Source organism: Etheostoma spectabile, chromosome 19 (genome assembly GCF_008692095.1).
Source record: "Etheostoma spectabile isolate EspeVRDwgs_2016 chromosome 19, UIUC_Espe_1.0, whole genome shotgun sequence".
Lineage (NCBI taxonomy): Eukaryota > Metazoa > Chordata > Actinopteri > Perciformes > Percidae > Etheostoma > Etheostoma spectabile.
The window spans coordinates 6,113,511-6,139,868 of NC_045751.1; the positions used below are offsets into that span (position 1 = coordinate 6,113,511).

General features: G+C 39.1%; 3 protein-coding genes and 1 long non-coding RNA gene across 4 annotated transcripts; 3 read left to right on the forward strand and 1 right to left on the reverse strand.

The window, feature by feature from the left end:
• Window positions 1-4,736: 4,736 nt before the first annotated feature.
• On the forward strand, window positions 4,737-8,226 carry si:dkey-165a24.9 (probable G-protein coupled receptor 132). The gene is made up of 3 exons (XM_032544732.1): window positions 4,737-5,091; window positions 5,188-6,449; window positions 7,421-8,226. Exons 2-3 carry the CDS (start codon window positions 5,869-5,871, stop codon window positions 7,842-7,844), a joined length of 1,005 nt encoding a protein of 334 aa, XP_032400623.1. The 5' UTR covers window positions 4,737-5,091; window positions 5,188-5,868; the 3' UTR covers window positions 7,845-8,226.
• A 159-nt stretch (window positions 8,227-8,385) lies between these two features.
• On the reverse strand, window positions 8,386-12,031 carry LOC116707402 (prostaglandin D2 receptor 2). The gene is made up of 2 exons (XM_032544724.1): window positions 11,917-12,031; window positions 8,386-10,756 (listed from the first exon to the last, which is right to left on the reverse strand). The coding sequence occupies exon 2, from the start codon at window positions 10,696-10,698 to the stop codon at window positions 9,571-9,573; it is 1,128 nt and encodes a 375-aa protein (XP_032400615.1). The 5' UTR covers window positions 10,699-10,756; window positions 11,917-12,031; the 3' UTR covers window positions 8,386-9,570.
• A 488-nt stretch (window positions 12,032-12,519) lies between these two features.
• On the forward strand, window positions 12,520-23,582 carry LOC116707418 (uncharacterized). Its single transcript, XR_004336508.1, has 3 exons — window positions 12,520-12,628; window positions 13,466-13,468; window positions 23,569-23,582. It is a non-coding gene; the product is annotated as an uncharacterized LOC116707418 (long non-coding RNA).
• On the forward strand, window positions 22,063-23,443 carry LOC116707408 (odorant receptor 131-2-like). Its single transcript, XM_032544731.1, has one exon. It carries the CDS (start codon window positions 22,223-22,225, stop codon window positions 23,231-23,233), a length of 1,011 nt encoding a protein of 336 aa, XP_032400622.1. The 5' UTR covers window positions 22,063-22,222; the 3' UTR covers window positions 23,234-23,443.
• Window positions 23,583-26,358: the final 2,776 nt, after the last annotated feature.

A 26,358-nucleotide genomic window follows, 5' to 3' on the forward strand; every position in this document is an offset into this window, starting at 1 on the left:
TACGTAATCCTTATTACAGATGTCCTCAACTGCACTGCACATGTAATCATGTACTATTTTTCATTGTTGATCATAAATCTTTTCCATGTATCCTTTACTCTACTGTATATATATATACAGCTTGTCATTGCGGTGCACATTTCAAACTAACTCTTGCAGTCTGCCAATAATAAGATTTTTATCTGGTTCCTCTTTTGTCAAAGTGTAACTGCACAACACCGCCCAGTGTTTGTCGGAGGGGGGTATTGACACAGTATAGTATCTTAATATTTTCCATGGCAATACTGTACACTGATACACGGACACCAATTACTGATCTTTTATTATATAAAACAATGTTTTATTATGTAAATTACATGAGAATTTAACTTCTTACCCTTAGTATTATATTGTGTGGCTTCGCACCCCTAATTTCTGCATAAAATTCTAAACTTTTGAATTAATCTTAGAACTCATCGATCTAATGACAATTTAGCCTCTGGGGTCAACAGCCAATATTTATTTAATTTTATTTATTTAATATATGGGCCAAAACCTCCCCTCTGCACACCGGCTATTGTTTACATGGTTTCAGATTAGCAACTTGAGATGCTAGAATAGAGTTGGAGTTGAGAGATAATGTCTCCAACCAGATTGTTTCTCTGTATATGAATGCTGATACATGTTAAAAAAGCTAATAAAAAAGCTTAGTCATTGTCAGAAGATAGCAAATGGTTTCCAAGATTGTATTTTGACCAACATGCTCCACCTTTTTCTGCTCTCCACACGGACTGTTTACCTGCATGCAACCAAAGCTCACTCAAACCAAAGGTGATTGATTAATTCTACTCGGACTACAAACGGAGACAGAGAAATGCTAAAGATAAGTCATAATGTCAGCTTTATGGGAAAATCTGGAGCTGTTCTTATATTAATTATCTTAAAATGTTAATCAAAGTCTCCTATTTTTAAGCTTTTCTACACTAGTTTCCATAATTTAAAATTGTATTTTGATTCCAAAAACAACTTTATGGGTTAAGTGTGTTATCAGAATAATCTGACTTGAAAATTGAGAGGTGATAGGTGGTATAACATGTTGCTCGAACTTCATTAAACTTAAATTAGGGTTTTGTTCACTTACAGTAGCAACATATGTATCATATTTATGTTTTATCAAAAATCTCACAGACACAAAGGGTGACAGCCTCCACCTATAGCCTGATCTTGGTAAGTGTATTATTAGTTTCACCCACTTCCTGTTTGACACAAGCTCTTTTCACAAAGATTAAGCTACTAGGAGTTCACGTGGACCGTGGAGACAAAATCTAAATCCTCAAGAAAAAGACAAACCCTGGGGCCACATCTTTTCTTATTTACTTCAACTATCTCCTCTTTTCTGCAGGGCTCTCACTTTAAAAAAAATGTTCCCAGTATTCCTTGTGTGCAGACATTACCTATTCTTTCCAGAGTTAAGCAGAAAAATAGCAGCGGGTACGAAGGAGAATTCATACCTATTTGTTTGGCTGGTGGCTTACTGAAGCGAGAACCAGAGGGCAGCATCTTAAATTCTGCATTCAGGGCGTGGGAACTATCGGACATAATGGATTCTGCCTTATTAAGCAAATGTCTATTGTACAGATCAGTTGTTGTCATCTGCTGAATCCCAATGATTTTGCTGCTAACTTTAATTACCATTGCCAATGTGTTTTTCCGTTTTAAATTCAAAGAAGCATACCAGCAAATGCATGAAAAGGTAAAGACGGACTCAATAAAAGATTTGTGAAACAAAGTCATCAGGGATCTGTCCTCTTGAAAGTCAGCTAGCTTTCTCAGACAGAAGAGACGCTGCTGACTTTTCTTACTCAGCATGTCTGTTTTTAGTTCAAAGGTCAACTTGTTATCAATGATGATTCCCAGATACTTGTATGATCAATTTCAACCTCTTTTCCATCTATAATCGTCTTTTCAGGAGTTGGATGGTGACGTCTAAAATCAATGCACATGTCCTTTGTCTTTGTAACATTTAAGTCTTAAAAGGCTTCTTTGCACCAGTTTAAAAAATAGGGTAATACAAGGCCGTGAGATGTTTTATTGGTGTCCATTAAGCTTACTACAACTGTGTCATCTGCAAACTTTACAATGTAGTTATTGGTCAGTTCACTGCGGCAGTCGTTAGTGTACATAATGTATAAAAGAGAAGAGAGAACACAGCCTTGAGGGGAGCCGGTTCATGTCACTGATATTCCAGAAAGATGTCTATTTACTCTCAGTCTCTGTGTCCTGTTAGTAAGAAAGTCCAAAATCCATCCCACCAGGTTGCAGTCCAACCCAACATTTTTTATGAACTTCTGCACCAATAAATGGGGCCGGATGGTATTGAAGGCAGACTGAAAATCCACAAACAGCAGTCTGACATGTTTTTTGTTACCCTCTAAATGCTTGTATATGAGGTTAAGCAGAGTTATGGTAGCATCCTGCACTCCCCTGTTGGCTCTGTATGCAAACTGCAGGGGGTCGCACAATATTAGACACAATATACTTATATTTTGACTTACAGCATGTGCTAAGATACCAAGATCATCAACACATGTATATGATGGAAATAAAGCCATTTTGTCGTCATTTTATAAATGTAAAAAGTATGAGTGTTGGGAAATGTCAGAATGCTGTACTGCACCTTTAAACAGATTGGAATTGCAAACACACATATCATGAGATGATCTCAGTTCACATCTCCAAAAAATGTAAGATAGTGGTTTATCCAATTTTTTTGTAGCTGCCAAAAAACTAGAGCACAGAGGTTAAAAAGCTACTTTGGTCACCAGACTGTCACCATATCACCAACCTGTGGTCACATATTTTTAGTAGTGTCAGGGTGATGATGCTCTGATCTGCTGCAGCAGTAATAATAATAAACTTTGGGTTAGGGTCTAGAGTTAGGGTTGTAGCATCTTTCAAAACAGAAAACATTCAATACAGAAATATAATAAAATAAACACCTAAACTACATGAAGGGCAAAATAAAAATAAATGAAAAAGAAAAAAAAAAAAAGAAAATAAACAGGCCGCTCAGATAAAATCAAAAAGTACAATTTTATAAAGATATGTAAAAAAAATAATAATTAAAAATAAATTTTCTGCAAAAGCTCTTCCCCTGTTCAGTTTTCAGCCTGGACTCTAGAAGAGACAGAAGACCTCAAAATACGCTAAGGTTCATAAGGGATTAAAATGTCGGATATCAAATGTGGAGCCAGCTCATAAACAGCCTTAAAAGTAATCAATCTTAAAATCAATCCAAAGACATTGCACATAGTATTAAAGGCCTTTATACAGAACCTTTGCACATTCCCTCATCATTTTTGCGCATCTTCACAAAATCCTACAGCCTTCTTTTCTTATTCTAAAACAGTTTTGTGCATATTTGTTAGTGTCTTACATCTTTATTATTTTCTTGTCTGCTGCTGTAATGTGCTTTACTGTTTTATTTTTCATTTCATTTTAATAGGTTTATCGTGTGCATGAAACTCCAAGGCAAAATGCTTGTAAGTGAAAATGTACTTGGCAATAAATCCTATTCTTAGTTAGACTCTAAAACAGTGAGCCACTGGAAAGAGGCTAAAACGTGTGTTAAAACGAAAGACAAGAAAGAAAGAAGCAGGGGCTTCAGTATTTGCCATGCCTATTTCTCAAACAGCTTCCAGAAGGACTGAACAAGTGGATATAAGAAGAAAGAGCATTATGTTCTTGGAGTCCTTGTTCATGTACCTGACCTGTCACCAGTATACTGCCTTTTTAAGTGGCAAAAGGATGTTGCAGTGAGGTTGAAAGCTTGTTTTCTCACTGCAGCTTCCTGTGCGATCTTGTTTTGCAGAACTCCGAGCACATCTCTCTATGTGCATACAGTGAGTACAACTCCCGTATTCCATGACGTCTGTTGCAGTAACTAGGCAATTTGTTATGTTGGGACCGTCTTTATGGACACTTCCCCCTCGAGTTTACTTACTTTCTATGCTGTGAGCTGAAATATGTCATGGTCAATGTGGTCTACATAGTGGCATGGAGACCTTACTGCAGATAAGGTAGTAGTAGTTGTAGTAATAGTAGTAGTAGTAGTGTCAGTAATGATTTAGGGGAAGAGTAAGTATATCAGTTACAATCTTGGATTCTTTAATAACTCAGAGATTGGTGACATTTTAAAGGAAGGGAAAGGCAAAGTGACTGATTATAAACTCCTCCCTGCTAAACCATGTAGTAAAAATACTGCCTATCCGCCCAATGTCTCCACGTACCCATTCTTCCCTAAAACAATTTCAATTGTGTACGCTTTTTTGTCTCCCAGTGGTGCGTGAGCAAAGTTCACCCTGGGTAAATTACACTCATTTAATGTCTACTACCTAGATTAATGAAATAAGTCACTTTCATGAGAGTGCCAATGTATTTCAGCATTGTATCTAGGCTCTACATTCACATTGTTGCAATGCAATTGATTGCAGGACTGTTTGTGTACTTACTCTTTCTGTGGTTTGCAATCTTATCTGCCAATCGATTCTCTTGTAAATCTCTCTCTCTCTCACACACACACACACACACAGTTCTGGGCCACACAAAACAAGCCTTTTTGAGTCCCCCAGCACAAACACACATGTAACAAGATAACCATGACAACTTACACTTTTATTAAATATTTCTACTCACGTAGTAAAATAAATCAAATGTGTTTAAAAGTAATTTAAAGGCAGAGTGATTAATATGTTCAATGGCACATAGCCTCCAATCTAAAGGGCCATGGTGGACACCTTACATCACTTCCTTTCCTTCACAGGTCCTGGCCACCTCAATCATCCTGTCTGCTCCTTACTGGAGTAAGACAGACAGGGAGACTAAGAGAAAGAGAGAGTATATGTTTTTGTTCTAGGCCAGAAAGGCATGCTCCTGCCTCAGGATGTTGCCTGTAAAACTGAAGAAGTGGGTTTCCTGTGGAGGAAACGATCACAGAATAGACAAGGCTGGGTCCAGACACCGTGTTCCAAACATTTCGTGAGTACAGGTCACCCAGCTGCAGAGAGGGCAGCACGCTTCTGTGGAACAAAGCTGGCTCACAGCTGCAGAGAGGTGAGTGAAAAGTCTTGGTTTGAAATATGTGGTTTAACCGCTCATGCACCTAATGGTACTAAACCATCTGAGAATGCTCTTCTATCTGCCTTGCAGGCATTTGTGTCTGTCCTTGATGGATCCTGGATGCTTTTGGAGACTGGTTGACTGACAGATCGTACGGGAGAATGCATATATGAACAATATGCAACGGAAAAAGTGGATACAATAAACTGATAAACAACTCAGACTTTTGCTTCGAGTGACTGAATGGCAGAGGTGGAATGTAACAAAGTACATTTATTCAAGTACTGTATTAAGTACAGATTTGAGGTACTTGTACTGTACTAGAGTATTTTTGTGTTACTTTCTACTTTTTCTCCACTCCATTTCAGGGAGAAATATTGTATTTTTTACCCCCCCCTACTAATCTGACTGCTTTAGTAACTAGTCACTTTACAAATTAAGATTTTTGCACACAAAACACATGTAGACTATAAAATACAATGCTTTATTATAAATTAAACTACCCAACGATGTAACAGCCTACTATACAAGTCCAGCTAAATGATGCAACGATCAAACAAAGAACTGATTTGATGATGTGCAGTTTCTAAAATGTGAGAATCTTTCAGCGTTGAGTGCTTTGACTTTTAATACTTTAAGTACATTTTCCTAATGATACTTAAATACTGTTACTAAAGTAAAATGCAATGTTTACAGTGTGGAAATAGTACCAATCCATCAACCTGCAAGTACCTCTAGTTTCCCCATGTCTGGCGCTTGACCAACAGAGACATGTCCAATGACAGCTGCAACCTCCCGTTGGACACGGACACATTTGGCCTGACCTGTATCTATGGCCTGATCTTCTCTTTGGGTCTCCCCAGCAACCTGCTGTCTCTCTGGGGACTGTACCACCTGGGTCGCTCCGGTGGAGGAGGTTGCCAGCTGGTCTACATCCTTAACCTGCTGCTGTCAGACCTCCTCCAGCTGCTCACCCTGCCACTGTGGATCCTTTATCTCCAAGGTGGCCACCGCTGGCCCTATGGACAGCTAACCTGCGAGCTGGTGGGCTACGTGTTTTACGTAAACGTCTACGCCAGCGTCATGTTCCTGTGCCTGATAGCGCTGGACCGCTGCCTGGCCATCGTGTACCCGCTGAGCAGCCGCAGTGTGCGGACTGTCAGGGTGGCAGCTGTGTCCGGCGTGGCCGTTTGGACCCTCACCTTCCTGTTCTGTCTGAGCGGGCTGCTACCGTCTGTGTTTGACTCGGAGAGACTGCTGTGTCTGGAGCAGTACCCCGTCAGCCCCAGATATGCCCACTTCAAGATCACCACCGTGGCCCTGGGCTTCCTCCTGCCATGTTCCATACTTGGGTGAGTTAACCCTTAGGTCCCAGTGAGCATGCTAAAACATGTTATTTCACGTTGTCTTTCCAAACCTGACTATGAACAGGGTTCTCTGGTCAAATGAGTCTGATGTTTTGGGGGTGAATGCCAAAGAACTATTTTCATGTCTAAATAATTCAAGTGGTAAAATTAGTTATACAGCACATTCTAAAAAACAAAACCTAAAGTTGAAATAATTCAATAAAATGTATGGGGACAATTGCATTACACTAAAACAAGACTGAAAACTTTACACTGGGAGTGAATGTACAAAACATGAGCGAAACCCTTGGGATACAGAGCTACTGAGCAACATGTTTTGTGTTTGTTAGCAAGGCATTCTCATGGACGGGTTCATATAATGTCGTAGGAAAATGTGTGTGCAATTATTCGTATGATATCTTACAAAATTATGGTAACTTCCAACCGGTCACTTGAAGTTCAAAGATAAGCGGTTGTTACAGTTACGCTTAGCGAACAAAAGGTAACTGTGAGCCGGGTACCATGCACCATCAGGACGGGGGCCGATACAGTTGAGTTTAGCCGACAAAAGTTGGCTTTCATGCGGCCACAACAGTTAATTTTAGGCACCAAAACGCCTGTCATCTAAAGTAGTACAACCAGGACACAAAAAATCTGTTTCCTCAGTTAAATTCTTCTGTTTTCCACTTAACTTCTTCTGGATATGAACAACCCTCCTCACTACATGGATCTATGTGCTGTTACATAGCGGCAGTCAATGTGGTGCACACAGCAAGAAATATGAGAAATACAAACACATTACAGTGCATTAGTTTTCCTAGCTACAGTATATGTACAAATGTTTATTGACAACAGCTTGTTGTGAGTGGTACAGTTTAAAAAAGGAACTGGTATACTGTCCTCCAGCGATATTAAACCATTTAGCAATTTCTGATGACAAGCTGACTTCTCATCTGCAACTCTGCTTCCTCCCTTAGCTACACTTCTGCCCACATTGGAGTGACACTCCGACGATCTCCTTCCCTCTCCGACCACGAGCGGCACAAAATCGTAGGCATACTAGTCGTGATCACCGTCAACTTCATCGTTGTGTTCGGACCCTATCACCTCGTGGGCGGATACCGATTTGTGTCCTTGCTGCTGACTAATGAGCCCTGTGGATTTGAGCGTTCCATTTTCCTCATCTATCGCCTGTGCTACGGCCTGACCAGCCTCAACACCCTGCTGGATCCTCTCTTCTACATCTTCCTGTGCCCTGATGCCCGGCTAGAGCTGCAAAGATCCCTGCCATGTTTGGGAAGGGGGCAAAATGCCAGCAAAAAGATTGCCCTCAGTTTCAGAGCTCACCCAGACAACAAGAGGGAGAGTGAAACTGGACATAATAGTCTTCTAGCAATATAACTTGGATTTGACCACAGAGCAGACTCCTTGGATTTAGTCAAAGCATTTATGCCACCCAGTGGAAATGCACGCTCCAGTTTGCAACTCTCAGCGAATCCGTCATTTGTGTTTTAACCTCCTGTGCTGAAACAATTGGACTTGTTGACCTGAATACAGTTTTGGTGGGACAAAAATACACAGATCTCAAAGTGCAAAGACTCAAAGTGCTGCTTACATAAACTCAACACTTAATTTAGTAGAAATATATCAGAAACCAATTCTTTTGTGATAACCAGTGATACAGATACCTTCAAAGAAGACATTTACATCATCTGTTTCACCTATTTACTACATCTGTTTTTCAAAGAGTGTATGGAATTGAACCAACATTTTACAAAAAAAGATTTACTGCAATGTTTACAACGATTAAAAAGAATCATCTTAATCGCTTGTTGGCTGTCTTTTTAAAAAACAGAATGGGTGTGCATTAGCCTGCTACGGAAACACAAGCGTGACTGTGGTTATAGGATTGCAAGACAAGTGTCACACGGCAACACCAGAATGCTTTTCTTTATTTTAGTTTATTAATGTTAAGAAATGTCACAGTATTAGAACGTTTAGATATTACATGACTGGAATGCAATAATGGATGAAGACATTTCTCTATGATAAGCACAATGGGCAAATTCTTAGGAAAAAAAAAGAAGAAGAGCATACTGTTTCTCCATAATGTAGCTTTTCAGCTCGTGCAGATACTGATAAGAGACACCTCATGTATCTTTGACTTACAGTCACAATTCTTTTACAAAGCCATGAACAAAAAAAGAAGCAAAAATGTATGTAAACTAATGTAAACTATGAACATTACATCAAGTAAATCTAAGTCCAATATATGTATATATAAGGTTAAGAGTACACACTGTAGAGTAATACTGAGTAAATCCTTGAACAATGTATGCTACAGTGAGTCAGATAAGCAATTTAAAGAATGGTTGAGACATTTGAAGTACCATAAATTAAACATAAAAGCCAAACAATGGTCATAACAGTAGGGGCCGTTGCCAGCACAAACAAATGACATTTACCAAAACAGATATTTATTCTTTATTAATTAGTTTTTTTTCTGTTAATTTCCAGCATATTGGAATACATTGTGAATAAACTGCTCCATTGCCTACCTGCTCACCTCTATTCACTTTCAGTAGTTTTGCCCATCGCATTTTAGTTGCTGCATGTGTTTTCATTTCATTTCAACATTTGTGCAGGAAAATGAGTTTAACATTGATTGAAAAAAAATTAAATTGAAGCAAAGAGAATTAGGAAGCAACAGGAGGTCAGTGAAAACAGTATTTTGCAGTTGCAGATTGGCGAGTATGAAATTACTGAATCCATCAAGCATTCAATCAATATTATTTGTCACTTTAAATTGTATGTAGTACAATTCCAGTGAAATGTTATCCCACCAGCTCCTCCAACTACTCCAAATGATTCATCATAAAGCCTTCTTGAAAATATATTGTACTCAGATGAGAGTGATGCTTGGCGATAACAAGTATCCTCAATTTGTGAAAAGACACATCATCAACAGCAAATTCAAAAGGGAGCAGGTCAGAAAACCCAGGGGCTCTTTGCTAAAATGAGATCAAATATAGAGAAAAAAAACTACAAAATTAAAAATAAAGGCTGCTACAAAGAAGTAAATAACAGCTTGGGTACTATTTTAAAAAAAATCACGTAACGCATTTGATCAGTTCTGAACAGAGTCAGTAAGAGTGTAAGTCTGCTCCTGATCTTTACCTGTTAAGTTTGTTACAGAATTCCTCTGCTTCATCTCGGATGTGCTGATTGAGGAGCGAGCGGTGCTGCGGCGCCGAGCGAACTCTGCCAGATCCTCAGCCAAAACGCTCTCCATCACGGCGCCCAGGGAATGCCTAATCTTCTTGCATAGGTCAGGGCAGCTGAACACATACAGAACGGGGTTAAGGACACTGTTAAGGAAGCTGATGGTCGCTGAGATTGGGAGAGCGGAGCTTGCAAATGTCTGTGCAGGATGTCCAGTGGGAGCGACCACCTCCATGATGATGAACAAGTGGTACGGAGCCCAGCAGAGTATGAAGCTCACCACCACGGCCACTACGAGCCGAACGAAACGGAAAGGGCGCCGGCAGCCTCTGCGCGCCAAGCTGGCGTTCACGGCACCATAACTAAGGATGATGAGCAGTAGAGGGATCAGGAAAGCTAGAAAGAGCCTCATGAAGGCCAAGGCCTCCTTGCGTTCCTTACACAAAGACCCAAGGTCAAATGGTTTAGCGGGGAGGAGTTGAGCATAATTATAGTAACATAAGATCTTGCCGCTAGGTAGGGGAATGGTGTCACGGAATATAAAGAAGGGGATTGTGAAGAGGACAGCCAAGGCCCAAATCACCCCACATACCTTCCCCACAAGTTGGACATTCCTGTAGTTCTGTGCCCAGACGGGTTTCAGCACCACCATGCAGCGGTCCATAGAAATGGCCGCCAGCAAAAAGCCACTGACAAACATGTTGAGAAAGAAGACGGAGGAATGGAGGCGGCAGAAGGTTGTGCCCAGGGTCCAGGTGTTGCCGCGGGCCATGTAGAGGGTGAAGAAGGGCAGGGAGGCGGTGGCCAGCAGGTCTGAGGCTGCGAGGTTCAGGATCCAGACGCTGATGACGGAGCGGCGAACATGGAAGCCCACTACTCCGAGGATGAGGAGGTTTTCTATGATGCCAATGGTAGAGACCAAGCCATGGAGGGAAATGGCAAACATGCTCAAAGAACTCATCTTGGCCGTTTGGTTCGATGCGTGAAACATGCTGACATTTGTATTTATCTGGCTGACGGGACAGTACACCATCTTGGAGTCGTACTGAGCCGATGTCCTTTAACTCTCTTTTGCTTCACACTGCTGAGATCTACAATGGAAATCAGAACATGTCAACGAACAGGCAATTTACTGTCGCTAAGTGGCAGAATCTTTTCTAAAATGTCTGTTATAATGTATGCAGTACATATGGTGCCAGGGCTCAGAGGTTATACAGGAAGTGTTAGCTCTTATTTCTACATGGCTATCCTACAGAAGATTAGGGCCACATGTGAAAAAGGTTTTTAAATCCTTAGTTTAAAGTCAGAACTCAAAATTCTGACTCAGAACCACATGTGGCCCTAATCCTCTACCATACTATGAAGATGATGTTCATGACATGACCAATATGTCAATTTGTGGTTACAAAAACATGGCAACAAAGTCATTTTTCTGGTGCTTAATGTACCATGAATCTTTAAATAAATTAAATCTATAATAAAGCTCCAATTTACTTCAACAAACTGCTTTTCATCTGTTTTAATTTGCAACTCTGTTTGCAGCCTTTGTGGTATGCCTGAACAGTATTTCTTTGCAGTCTTATCTTTCACACTTCCCGTTTGATCTGATCGTGTAACCCAACATGCCATTGTATAGAAAACATTAATCTAGTAATAAACTCAAAATCTAACATATTCTTTGAATTGCACACTTTTTAAAGTCGTGCATTGAGCAGGATGCATGCGGCTTGTCCTGGTCAACGCAGATGCTTGGATTAGAAATCACATAGCTGTAACAATAAAATGCACAAAGAAAAGAATAAAACACAAAGATTAGGATGAAAACCTGAGGTGTTCACATTTGAAATAAAATGTGTCATGCTCAAGACCACTCAACAAGATCACTTTTGTATTACTGACTAAAGAAAATATTAGTCAAGACTGTTAGACCGGACATTTGTGGTTACTTTGATCTGCTGCAAAATAGCAAAGAAAGAAGCATATCAGATTATTACAAAGGAAATATAAATTTGAAGTCCGGCGTTATGCCTTAAAGGTAACCTTTTGTTAAAAGAATTGTAATACACAGAGATATTTCATACATATCCCATGCATGTTCATTTGATTTGTGATGGGTGAAAAAATGACACCATTGCAAGACAATCACTCTAAAACTGAAACTTGTAAAAAACATTTGCCTCTCCTTTTCTCGGTGTGCTAATTCCTTGCTAAACACGCAGACCTACAGTACTCCTTACAAAAAATGACTTACCTGTTACTCTTTTTTCAAGGCTGATGAGATCTCTGTGTCATCTTACTGTGTGTTTGTGTATGACATAGTACCCGGCACTAGCCTCATGGGCGTATAATTACAGCAATAGGAAGTCACAAACCTCAAAAGGAACCTAAACTAACAGCTTAATGTAAGAACAACCCAATTTTAACAGAACTTTTTAAGAGTCGGGCCTTTCATATAAATAAAGTCCGTAAGATCTAGCCTACTGGTTTCATAAAAAGAAAGTGAAAAAAATGTGTCTTTCATGTACTGCATGATTTAAGATGACCAATTTATCTCAATGCACAGAGATATGTATGGGTTCTAATTTCACAATCAGTTACTTTCCTGTTAGCATTGTTGGGGAGCAGTGAACTGCATGTATTTAAACTAGTAGTTTAAATAGATTTTGCAGTAGCTTGCTGGAATTTCAGCTGTGTTTGCCTGGTCATTCAAGTAATTACACAACTTTGTAGTTTCAATAATTAACTCAAAAAAAACACAGTTTTGGGCCATACAAGCAATGCTGTAAAAATGCCCTGGACACCTCTGCCCAGGTTAAAGGTGGGCCGGAGCATAGAGGGAGACTTATTTTGTCACCTACCAATAAGAATGATAAAGATGTCATGTGTCCTGCCTAAACAGGTGCAACAGAGCTAACTGGAGGCTCAGGAAGATGTCAATCACTCCGTTCATACACACCCACAGAGTCCTGGGAAGAGGTCTAATCAGCCAGAATACCTGAAAACACCTGTGTGGGTGTCCAAGGCCTTTAAAACCAACTTTGACCAGCTCTGGAAACCTTTTAACTTTCATCCTGACCCCTGTGTGCAAAGCAATCGTCCGGCAGCCTCTTGCTGAGGACAGGCTTAGGTCTCAGGTGTACTGTTGCTGATTTTACACTTCATTTTCAATCAAAAGACTTGAGTATACCACAGTGCATCAACTGGAACATCAGCTCACCTGTGAAATATATGTATATACTGTTACTACTTACTACACTGTTTTTAAAGTTTTTAATCTGAATATATAAAACTGAACTTAAATAAGTTGGGTGTCAACTAGTAATGAGTCTTGATTATTGAACAGTTACCTGGCTAATGGTTTGCGTTCACTGTGGTATTGTTTGACTGCAGGGATCGCCTCGCTTCCCAGCCTTGGGAGGCTTCATCAATTTCCCCTCACTGACCACTGGGAACCAAAGAAAACAGGCTTCACGCTCCTAAAACCGCAATGGCGGCACCTGATGGGACGAACGCTTCACGCGGCGCTGTCTGCTGCCGGATTTTAAAACATACCAACATGGCGGCTTATTGTGAAGTGTCTTATTTTATGATAATAGTTCACTAAATGTGTTTCTGAAACAGTTTTATGTGAGAAATAGGCAATGCTGAATATGTCTTCATTTTAGATCCACAATGGTCCTTTAAAGAGATTTTTGTGAGCCTTTGAGGCCAAACCAAAGCTGACATTCTGACTTGCACTTTTCCATGAATAGTGGGTCTTTGTTTGTTTTTTTGGTTTAAGTATGACCTGTGAAGTGAAGTGAGTACGTTTTTGCGATAAACTCCATTGAGTGGCATGTTTTGCTAGCATGTGACTTTATTGTTTCATTTTGTTAGAATTTGGTGTAACATGTATCGCACTGTCAATGTCATAGTTTTAACTACTTTTAAAAGTAGCTTCAGTTAACCAAACACGATTACTCCCTATAGTTTTGCTATTTTTCAACTTATTCCAGTGTGAAGTCATTGGTAGCTTGCAAAGCTTTCCCAGTAACACTAACACTGCCTGTCTAATCTGCTGATCTACACAGAACACATGAGATGTCCTATTGCAGTCTTTGTTTTGCACAACTTGCTTTTTGGCATCTGAAAAGTGTCTGATGACCTATTACCAAAATCACTTTGATGACCGCAGTATGAACATCAAAGGATACCCATATGAACAGAACACAATGACCTGGATATGCTAAAATAACAGGAAAACAACAGCATAAAGGTAAAAAAAAAAAAGGTGTTTCAGTCAAGTTTATTAATTGCTTCAACCCCTACCAGAACTCGGCATCAACTATTACAAGCTAGGATAAAAATGGGGGGGGGAAATCACACAGTGATGTATCTTAATCGATAAGACACCTATCGATTGCACTCTCCACAGGTATGTCTAGTCGAGTTCAAAGTGAGAAGCCGTGGTACCAGATCCCAGTTAGTTTAGGTTGAAAATGTTCACATACCAGTTTGGAACTGGACTGATCTGGTACTATGCACCCCAATACTGGAATTGACTGCAGATCAAACCGAAGTCAGAGACACTCGTTCCATGTTGTGTGTGTAAGGTCTCTTCTTCACAAATGACATTGCTCTAAATAAATAATAATTCTAATCCTGCTCTCGATAGATCTAAACTAGGCCTTTAACACTGGTGCACCCTCCTCATTTACAACCCAGGGAGAATAATCTTTACATTTTTTATTTTAGACAATACCCATCTTTATATCGTATTGTATTTAAGTAAGTGCAAGATTTAGTTATGAAGGTGCCTCACTGCTGTGTTAAGAGCATATAGTGTGTTTCTTACACATGGGCGTCAGAACGCTGAAGACCACACAGAAGCAGAAGTTACCAAACATGAGAGCTGTCACATGGTAAAGAAGGCATGTGCCAATCCCTCTTTTACATATCATATGTTTCTAAGAGATAAGGGTTCATGTGTGCCCTTTTAGCCACTGTCACAATGTGTCAGTGACACGACATCACAGAGCAAGTACAACCCCTCAGCTTTGTGCTGTGTTCAAGGTTCATACTGACACCTGCTGGGCCGCACTTCATTTTGTGTGAAGCCATGAAAACTGCCAAATAGTACTGTGCCTCTGTGCATTTCAATGATACATCTTTTTTAGTCTTTTTTTTCTGTTGACATAATGTAGACATAATACAAATTACAGCTTTTACCATACAATATTTTTAAACACATGACACTTGTCTATTCAGAGAGATAGACAGATGGATATGAATTATACTGTTTTAGTGTTAGACAATATAAGAGTAAATAAATACAATATGTATTTAATAATGAGCAAAAAAACTATAAACTAAACTATACTTAAAAACAGTGCCTTAATTAAGTGGGGAAATAACTTCGAATTTCATTCTGTTCATACAGTGCATGTGTGAGTTGGACATAGCGCAAGGAGTGCAACATGAACTGCAAATTGTGCTATGAAGTTATTGTGAAGTTATGGATAAAGATGTTGGATAAAGGTTTATCCAGGGGCAGATTTTAAGAAGAGATAGTTAGTACATGCTCAAATCATCATGAGGGCTATAGTTTTCAGATACCCCTACCTCAGGTTAATTTTGATAGTATGTCCCCTTTCATGAAATAGATGGTTGTAATCATCATGTGCTGAAATTAATAAATATATTGACTTATCCCCTAACCCTAACGCCGTAAAATGTAAACGCTGTAAAAATTCAGATGAAAGTTTTTTCACCTATTGCTTGGATTTGGTCTCATCAGTATTCAGATTCAGAAAGTGAGAGGGCATTCAGTCTTTGTTGGCAGCAAGACTAAATGATACATGGGTGTTATCAACATAAAAAATGGTTGGAGCATAGACTGTTAATATTAACGGTCTCTGGGTCGGACACAGCGTTAAAGTGACAAACAACATGGTCAAGGGGTAGCAGATTCAAGTGAACGGAGCCAAGTCAGACACATCAGATGAAAACGCGTTGCCAGGTTCATCTGCTACACTCTGCGGTGCCCAGCTACGTCCTGCTGTGCCTTGTAATGCCGCACAGTGCCCTGCTATGCCATGAACTACTACAAAGAACTACTACAAACTACTATTTTTTCTATTTTTGTTATTTCCACTAACCCCAACCGGCCCGTCAAGAGAATGGGTCTGTCCGAGGTTTCTGCCTAAAAGGAAGTTTTTCCTCGCCACTGTCACACTGTTGCTTGCTCTGGAGGAAACTACTAGAACTGTTGGGTCCTTGTAAATTTTGGAGTGTGGTCTAGACCTACTCTATCTGTAAAGTGTCTTGAGATAACTCTTGTAATGAATTGATACTATAAATAAAATTGAATTGAAATTGAATTGAAAACCAATTTAAAGCAGTTCCACCTAAAGAACCTAGTCCCAGAATTGGCTCTTATTAGAAAAGAATGTTAATGGTAAGTTTTCCAGTCCATACCGATTGTAATGTAATTTGTTTGCGAGGTTGTTTCTGTAATGCGGTTTTCTAAAAGGCAAGACTAAAAATTGAGGGTTCAAAGTGGTCCTTACAAGTTTTTGGAAACTTTTCTCTGAGCTGTTAAGTTTTTTTTCTCATATCAAGGGATGTGCAGCTTTTTCCGTTGTTAGATTACATTTACAAGCAAACACAAAGCTCGATCCATTTCTTGAAGTCCAGTCCATTAGGGAAGGTCTGATGGTCTGGTCTCTTTTGTCATTAATGAGAGATCTCAGACATCTATGGAAAATGAAAATACACACATATAAAACATTCTGTACACGCACAGGTACGTTCCTTGTGACAATTATCAAAAGAGCTATGAGGAGAGACTGAGTCCCAGATGCAGCCGATGCAGGATCGTAGTGTTACGAGCTGACGTTTTCAGGTCCTCAAATGGAAAATCTAACAGTAAAATAACTCATGTCAGGATATACACAGTTTTAAACCAATAAAACCACACATACATTCCTGGATAGGAGAATAAACGGTCTGGGTTTTTTGCATTTCTTTATACCAACCACATTCATTTTGGGTGGCGTTAAGATGTGGACGCAGCGTTCGTGGCTCTGCAAAATAGTCTGGTTTAGGAACTTGTTTAGCGGAACATTTGTAACCCACAAAAGAAAACGTCTCCTACAATATTAAATGAAGATAACTGTTCACACTACACAGTAACATGAGCTATTTAAAGTAGCTGGATTCATGATTAAAAGTAATTAGCTTTTAGAAGTGTATTGCCCAAATGTCCTGAGAGAAGAAATGCCATAAACCCATTCTTTTTAAATCTTCACAATCATTAAGGAACCAAGCAGGCCTGCCTTGTTGCATGATCCAAATGTTCTTTATTACTTGCCGTTTTCAGCCTGTAACATGGCTCAGAGGTTCCAATTAATACTGCTTGATGCAACGGGAGTTTAAAGTCAAACTCAAAGACAGCAAAAAGGAAATGTCTTCAATATAGTCTACTTTGGACTTAACTTTTATTAAACTTTGCCATACTTTGTCCCCATCCTGATTCCTGATTAACTCCCACAGGAATCTCAAATCGTGTCAACATTGACTAAAAACATTAACGAGTAAGGGTTTGGATATTTAATTGAGTTATCAGGATACTCGGTCAGATGGGAATGTTTTCCCTCTGTGACTCATTACTGTTTTCTCCAGTTGAAAAACAACATTGCCTAAACAATATTGACATGCAAGATTTAGCAAAAGGCACCTGACAATTAAGGAAAGATGTCCAAACATAAACAGTGACTCTTAATTTTAAAAACGTTATTGGCAGACATCAAACGAACTATGGACCCCTAAAATAAAAGGCTTTTTATGCATTTTAAGATACTATTGAAAGTATTTGTCCATTAAAGTAGAGAGTTTTCTTTGAGCTAGTATTTGTTGACCAGAGCCCTGTTATTCAAAAAAATAATCTTGATCAAATTGATCCAGATTTGGAAATCCTATCTTTTGATATCCAGGATCACCGGATCCATCTTACTTTTATGCTACTTTTTTAAAGGAACATTGGATTGGATCTCTGTGATCCAAAAACCACATTTTGGAATTACCAAATCCTGTTTACCGGAGCCTTTAATGGAACCAACACTGTAACCTACAGGCTTAGCAAAGAACAACAGGTAGGCAAAAGGGGACGCACAGCATCAGCACCTAACTTGTGGGCAACGGCGACCTCGTAACAACCCACTTTGTTGTGAAATGGCCAGGGTCTGTTCATAATGCACGTATTCTAGGAGAGAGTGTACTATACAGAGAGCTTCAATCCCACTGACCAAATGGCATAGTATTGGGAGATAGCGTGTATCCACTCCTCCCATGGCCAATAACCCCTTTTCCAGTTGCAAACACATCTGAGCAGGCCCGCTTCAACTCCTCACTTTGCAAAACAAGATGTGCCATTGAGCGCTTAAATGGAGTCCTGAAGAGACGGTCTGCTTATCTTTACTACTACAACCCAAGGTGGCATGCAACATAATCCTTGTTTTGCATAACATCACCACCTTAAGGTCCCTCTTAATGACAAGTTTGATGGACCTGAGCATGATGTAGTACCAGAACAGCCGCCGATGTTCTTACCTAATGAAGGACACACTGGACATGCAATTAGAGATGCAATTGTCAGAAATTACTTTTAACTAGGCTACTGAATGACTGAGTATATTTGTTGTTGTCATTGCCGTTAATATACTGTGGAGTAATAGAGCCGTGTGACATTTATGACAGCTGATACTGTAGGTTTGAGATTTGTTTTGTTTACCATATCTCTTTAGTTGTGACATGCTTCATATATGCTTCAAATATGAAGAAATGTATAGATCATCAGTAAACAATGATTTTGTGATCATTTACTTAAAAATAAAATATTTAAACTCTAACTAAACTTTATTTGGTTTGAGAAATCACACTGAATCCACCCTTCTGATGGGATCAGGATAATCCTGTTTTTTTTTTTTGTCAAATAGATCCCAAAGGGAAGGTTTGATTCAGAACAAATGTTAAGATTGGATTCCAGGCTTTCATCTTAGTTCGGAATCCCCCTTTTCCTTTTGAAAAACTTATTTCCAAGATGTTATCCAATCCAAAATCCCACTGGATTACTTGTGAAAAACTGGGCCCACGGGAGCATTTATCATTATCTTTTATAATCAAAATCAAAGGTAAAAAAAGCAATAATACACAGAAGTCAACATTGTCTTAACCTAGAAAGATCAGTGGTGCAGATTTAGATTTCATTGAAGAAACTAGACAACGCAAAATAATTCTGTGAGGGAAGTCATACTTTTGTGCACTAGTTGTTTATATATGATGATTTAAATACAGTGGGTGGACTATAGCTCATTCAGTTAGTGTGCTCGCCCCATGTTGGCTGAGTCCTATAGCGGTCGGGGTTTGAACCCAGCCTGCGGCCCTTTGCTGCGTGTCATCCCCCATCTCTCTCTCTCCCCCTTTCAAATTTTGTCACTACCCAATGTGATTTGACTTTGCGCATCACTTTGCTGCAATGACGCAGCGATATCTATACGCTTTAAACTTTAAATGAGATTCAGTAGGTTTTCCTGCAGTCTTGTGGAGTAAACATGCAGAAGGGGTCATGGGAGGGGAGGGGATAACTGGCTCTATAAAACTTGTTCCTGCTGTCCTTTTTTGTCTGAAATCTTTCTTTCTCCATTTTATATACCCACAGACAACATGTACAAGATGAATTAATGTATTTAATGATTAGTACTTCATTTTCAATAGAGCTTTGTACTACTGAGGGCAATTGAGGAGGCCACTGCCATTGGCACAAAAATGAAGAGGAGGGAGTAAAGTTTATTATTTTAAGGATGTCACAAATTCCAGAATGACACAGACGCGCCCACCTTGCTTGCAGCCGGATCCGGGATCCCTTGGCATTATTCAATTCAATTTAATTTAATTTCAATTCAATTTTATCTACAGTATCAATTCATCACAGGAGTTATCTCGAGACACTTTAAAGATAGAGTAGGTCTAGACCACACTAGACCACATCATTTACAAGGACCCAACAGTTCTAGTAGTTCCCTCCAGAGCAAGCATTTAGTGCGACAGTGGCGAGAAAAAACCCCTTTTAGGAAGAAACCTGGGACAGACCCAGGCTCTTGGTAGGCGGTGTCCGACGACCGGTTGGGATTGAAAATATGCCGTAAACTCGACTCACATCGTGTTGCCAGTAAACCGTTTAAATCTGAGCATGCGCAACTCACATCTGCACTCGACTACAGCGTCAACAAAAAAGTTTTAGTCATCTGTGTTCGCACCGCACAAGTCTGACAAGTCCACTTCCGGTGAAAAAATTTGAAAAAACCTATTTTGCACTGCTGCATCTAAACAGAAATATTAGTGGAAGAGTCCTTTTCATTAGCCATGTAAACAGCTCAGTTGGATTATTTTACATATTGTAAAAACAACAAACAGAATATTATGTGCAGGAAAAACATAGTCACTGAAGATTGAAATTTGCTCCATTTACTTTTTCTCTACACAAGGTACTCATACCCTCTCCATCAAGCATTGTTGATAAACACCCACAGGAGACAATCATTATATCAATATTTAATGAAGACATAATGATGGGTAAGGGTTTGAATATTTAATGTGTCTTAATGACTTATCAGGGGATTGGGTCAGCTGTGGGTATTTCTCTCTTTGTGATACCTTAGAGTAGCTCACCAAACTAAAAACTATATATCCAACAACAACAACTTACCTCATTATTTTTAAAAAGGTTAGCAGAAGTCTAACTTTTACTGGCATGCATTTACTGCTCTTTTCAGTTTTCTTTTGGGCCTCGGATGTTAAAACATAATATTAAAATAACAGATTTTACATTAATAAATCTAATGTAAGAAGCGTATAGACAAGCTAACAGCTCTATATATTTTAACGCAAGGATACAACAAATAACCATCAGATATCAAAATCTGTCACACTAATACCTTTACTTATTAGAGGGCTTTGCGGGTTACACTTTTGCCACGCTTTTAACCAACCAGTTAAAGTAAATGAGACCAGAAAATGCTGGATTTTGAGATGTCCTAGACTAAAATTCATCAGTCATTGTTAGAAATGATTTATTTAAATCTTTTTCCATCACCTCAAATATGATTAAAAGCATTTTCCACACAATTTAGTGTTTTCCTTTTTAATTTATAATGGACACAGGTTTTACACTTCTTGTGAATATAATTTAAGTAAGCATATTTTTATATGCGTATACTGTATACCCTGTGGTAACACCAAACGTAGTCATAGATGTATCCTTCTGCTAAATGCATCAAATCGTCATAATCAGCAAAAACGTGAACTTTGGTTCGGACATGCAGGTGTGATAAGACTCCTAAATTCTTACTGTGTTTTTATGTACAGTACATGTGGTCTAAACCAGTCATATAAGTATTCACAGCTCATAAAACATGAGGAACAAATAAATGCATGAGTGACCTGTAAATCTGTCGTATGTGTGCCTCCAATTTGTAAATTGTAAAACACAATGCATTTAAAAATGTAGCGCAATTTGTATTTGTATCTGTGTATCTGTGTATCTGTGTCTGCGCCTTTAACTTGTAACTCATAAAACATTGCACAAATAAATGCTGAGCAACTTGTATCTGTAAATGTTTAGCTGTGTCTGTGCCTCTAATCTGTAACTCGGACTTTGATACAAATCGGTTGAGAGTCACAAAAATGTTTCTAACAGTCGCAAAAGAAGAACACAAAGAGGGAGGGATTTAAAAACATATATTTCCATTCAAACATGCTAAGACGATTGACAAATGATGATATACGATTTACAAATTAGAGGAACATATAAAACACAGATTGCAGATACAAATCATTTGCTAATATTTAATGAATGCCGCCAATGTGTTTTCATGTATGTTTTTGTGTAGTCTGACCATCATTGATTCATGTCATGTTCTTATTTCTACATTCCGTGAATGATTTAAACTAGGTCCTGTGTTGTGTTGAGTCGAATGTCATGTCTCTGTTCGTCATTGTTTCTGTGATTCATTGAATGTTGTTTTGTTGGGTGATTGTTGTTTAATGTAATTATGCACTGCAATGTATGGATACACGTTTTGGGTGGACTCCAGGATGAATATCTTTGGCTAATAAATCAAATCAATCTGACATTTCCACTGTATTTTTTTTAATATTATTAGTATGTGTGTATTTGTGCAAATAATGAAGTAAACTTTTTGGATATATGCTGATGTCATGGCCATTAGGGAACAATTGATGACAAGAGGCGGGGGCGTGGAATATGACAGAAGGGGAGTTACACCAACTGAACCGGGTGTGAGGACGGAGCTCATAAACAGACCCGCGCTGTCTGACTTTAAACAGACCCAGCCTCTAACTCTCTGTCTGCAGCAGGTGAATGTGTACGAGTTTTGCTTGTGAACTGACCTGACATCCCTACCTTTCCAGTGGATGAAAGGAAGGATGGATCTTTTAATTAACTGTGCTTTGTGATATCAATGGGGTAATATTTTGGATTCATTTACTGTTTCTTTAAGATGTCATCTGCAAATCAGTCTCAGTCCAACTACACTGTTGTCTCCAACAGCACTGTTGGAATACTGTATTTGGGGTACATGGAATTAGTGTTGTTTTCCACTATGATTTCAATACCATGCTGTGTGTTTCTCTTCATTAATGGGACCATGTTATTCACCTTAAGGAGTAAAATAGTGTTTCGTGAGACCTCTCGTTACATTCTACTGTTTAACCTCCTTTTTGCGGACACTGTACAGATGTCACTAGGTCAGTTTCTTTTTATACTGAATGCTTTTAGAATAAGGGTGACATATCCTGTATGTGGTATTTTTACCATGATTGCTTGCTTAACAAATGTAATCCCCCCTCTCACGCTGGTGGTGATGTCTCTGGAGAGATATGTGGCTGTGTGCTGCCCACTGAGACACTCTGCAGTCGTTACCATCACAAACACAGCAGTGGCGATCATCGTGGTTTGGGGCTTTAGTTCATTAAATGTGCTCACACAAGTTATTTTAATGTTAGATTTCAAATTTGAAGACCTGGTGAGCCTGATGAAAGATAACTGTGCCAGGGAGAGCATGCGTTTTAGCTCAGTGTCTGATCTTTATGATAAAGTGTTTGTTTATTTTCTGTTTGTATCAGCTGGCGTGGTAATCTTTTGCTCCTATATTGGTGTGTCGATAGCAGCTAGATCGGCCTCCACAGACAAAGCTTCAGCTCGAAAGGGTCGTAACACGCTGCTGCTGCACATGGTGCAGCTGGGCCTCAGTCTCTGCTCAACCATACACAACCCATTGCATCTAGCGCTCTTAAAGGTCCTAGACAAGAAAATATTTGTGCGCGTCCAAATTGTCCTTTATGTGTGTATTATCATCTTTCCATCTTGTCTGAGTTCTCTCATCTATGGAATTAGAGACCAGACTATTAGACCCATCCTGATATCTAATATTTGCTGTCAGTGGAGATGCTCACTTTCCCTCTCAGTCGTCCCAGCCAAGGTAAAAAGCAGCATGCATGTCACTTCATAGCTAAGTATATTTAACAAAATGTGTTTATTTTTTTACTTTTAAACTGTGTAGGTGGGATTTGCTGCATGCTATATATGAGTCCCTACATAAATACTTATATTGGATGGAAATCATTGTAGCAGAGTCTTTTTTGGTCTCTGTTTTATTGCGTTCTTTTGGGACTTACAGACAAAGAGGTAGAGTTTTGGAGCCACAGGATGCGCATGCCTATAATGGTGAGCCTTGAATCTTTAAAGATATACAGTATGAGCTTTAAAAATCTCAAAATGTGTGAGAAAATTAAAAGGGATGTTTTTTATGGGAGCAAATGTGATCAAGTTTAGAAACAACAAGAGCACTTTTTATCATTTGCAACGAGGGGTAGTCCACTAACAACTTTAAAGTACAATCACAGAATCATTAAAATAATTAACTCCTGTTTCAAATGTAAATAAATCAAAACAAAAAGTTCCTTTATCATTGCTTAGACCAAGACAGTCCAATTGCAAAGACATCTTGTCAAATGACTGTGTACTTTGAAAGTGTGATAGTAACTTAATAGGTATTATTGTCCAGTTACTAGCATTGTATCCTTAGGTAGCTAAAGACAAACTCATTGTTTGTACACACCAGCCAACTGCAAATACATAAAGAAAGCTTATACAGAAAAAAAGATATGCAACAGCAAAATTATGAGGAAATACTGTACAAGGTTTGCAAGGAACAAGAAAATCCACCTCATGGGTCATCCAATCTCCTCTCTGTCTTGCCACAACATTTAATGGACATCACACTTGATATCCTGCTTTGCATTACAATGAGGGAAAATCTTTTGGCATGACGCAGCCCACCCCCCCTACCAATCTTTTTTTTCTTTTTTCTTTTTTTCAAAGTTGTTTACACTTTTCTGTTCCCTGTATCTGTCTTTTATTGTCTGTAAAGCGACCTTAAGTGCTTAGAAAGGCACTGTTAAATAAAATGTATTATTATTATTATTAATAATCTGCAGTGATATCATTACCTGTCAGCGTTGGGTTCCCATCTGACAACGTTTACAACAAAACCACTTACCTATTATTTATTTAATATATCTGTGACAGATCATTGTGACAGTTGGTTGCTCTATTTTGCATGTAGGGATTTACTATGTAGGGAATATATGTATAATTGCATTTGGGAGTGGCAAGTTAATGCAAAAGATTTAGATCTGCAAGGTTTACTCAGTTTACTTTGTGTCAAAGCAGTTATAAACGAGTCATGAGAACAAATGACGCAATGCTGCTATAAATAGTGACACAGTTTGACAAAGTTTAAAAGTCATTCGAAGATTGTGCCATGCTAGGCAGCTCCACATTCATATACAGATGCAGCAAATGATAGATCCAGCTACACAAAAAGCCTGAAAGTCGAAAGTTAAAACGGAAGTACAAAGAGTTGTTGCTATGGAGATGACACACACACATCGTCACATTGGTGTGAACTGGCAGGTTTCAAAACGCTGCAGACTGGTGATTTGCAAGTAGTTGCAAGTTTCAACTCGGCTCGTTGAGAATCTTTGGTGTGAACTGGGCTGAAGATAAATCATTAATCAATCATTACCGTAGTATGAATGGTACCTAAGTGTCAATGGTTAGTGGGGGTGGGGGGGAGGTTTTTCATGTGAACTAGGTGGAATACTCTGCTCCATAGATCTTCACTGTTTAAGGAATACAAACTGAACAAGAGCCCATTTGATTTTGCTGTCCGATTACATCAAGAGGCTAAATATTTTATGTTTCTTTAAAGCTTCTCGAGGATGTCAAATGCAATTCAATCTCCGACCAACAACATGTTTTACTACAATACCATGCTGTGTGTTTGTTTTCATTAATGGGACCATGTTATTTACCTTGAGGAGTAAAACCGTGTTTCCTAAGACTACCTGTTACGTTCTTCTCTTTAACCTCCTTTTTGCAGACACTGAACAGACGGCTCCGGGTCGGTTACTATACATGCTAGCTGTTTGTAGAATAAGGCTGACAATACGGCTGTGTGCTACCCACTATGACAATCTCTACAATCTCTACAATTGTTACCATCAGGAACGCAGACACACAGTGGTGATCATTGTGGTTTGGAGCTCTAGTTCACTAAATATCCCCACACAAGTCATTTTACTGTAGGAGAGCCTGAAGATGAAAGATATTTGTGACATGAAAAGCATGCTCATTGGCCCAATGTCTGATAATTATGAGAAAGTGTAAGTTTATTTTCTCTTAGTATCAGCTGGTGTAAAAAAGCTACGTCCAAAGGTCCCTTCCTAATATTACTCAAATGTTAAAGATAGGGGACAAAATCTAATATTGTCAAAAATGCTATTTAAAGCTAATATGAGGTAGTCTAGATCTTCATCTGGGTGTCCATGAGCCCTAAGGGGTCCTCAGAGTTACTGCAGGGGGGATGCCAAATTATTGTATGATAATTTTTCGGAAAGTTCTTTTTTAATTAAAATGTCTGATTATATATTATATATTATCCAACAAATTATTAGCAAAGACAAATCAGCCTATCTCTTCAAACAAAATTACCTAACATGGATTTACTGGCCTATAGGTAAGCTAGACACTAAGGTAGCCATCCAAAAATACAGTTTAAAGCTTAAGGATTTACTGTGCCACATGTACTGTATGTTTAACATTAAACCATAATGTATAACTATATGAATATGTCAAGAATTATTGGAATAGCTTAGTATTGTATGTACCACAAAAAGCATCATGTTGTGGTTTTAGGCTGCCCTACACATTATTGTAGGCCCAGTTTAATATACAACTACATTTTACAATATGTAGTAGGGGGTCCCTGCTCCATCTCTCTTTCAGCCCAGGGGTCTTTAGCCTAAAAAATGTTGAAGATCCGTGGTCTAGGTAATTCAGCTTTGCAAGAAAACACGGTGTGGAGAGAAATACCCACTTATTTCGGTTAACTCAGACTGCTGAAGGGGGCATCCTTACCAGATGCCCCAACCACCTCAACTGGATCCTTGCAACGCGAAGGAGCAGAGGCTCTACTCAGACCTCCTCACGGATGACTGAGCTTCTCCCCCTATCTCTAAGGGAGACGCCAGATACCTTACTGAGGAAACCCATTTCGGCCGCTTGTACCCT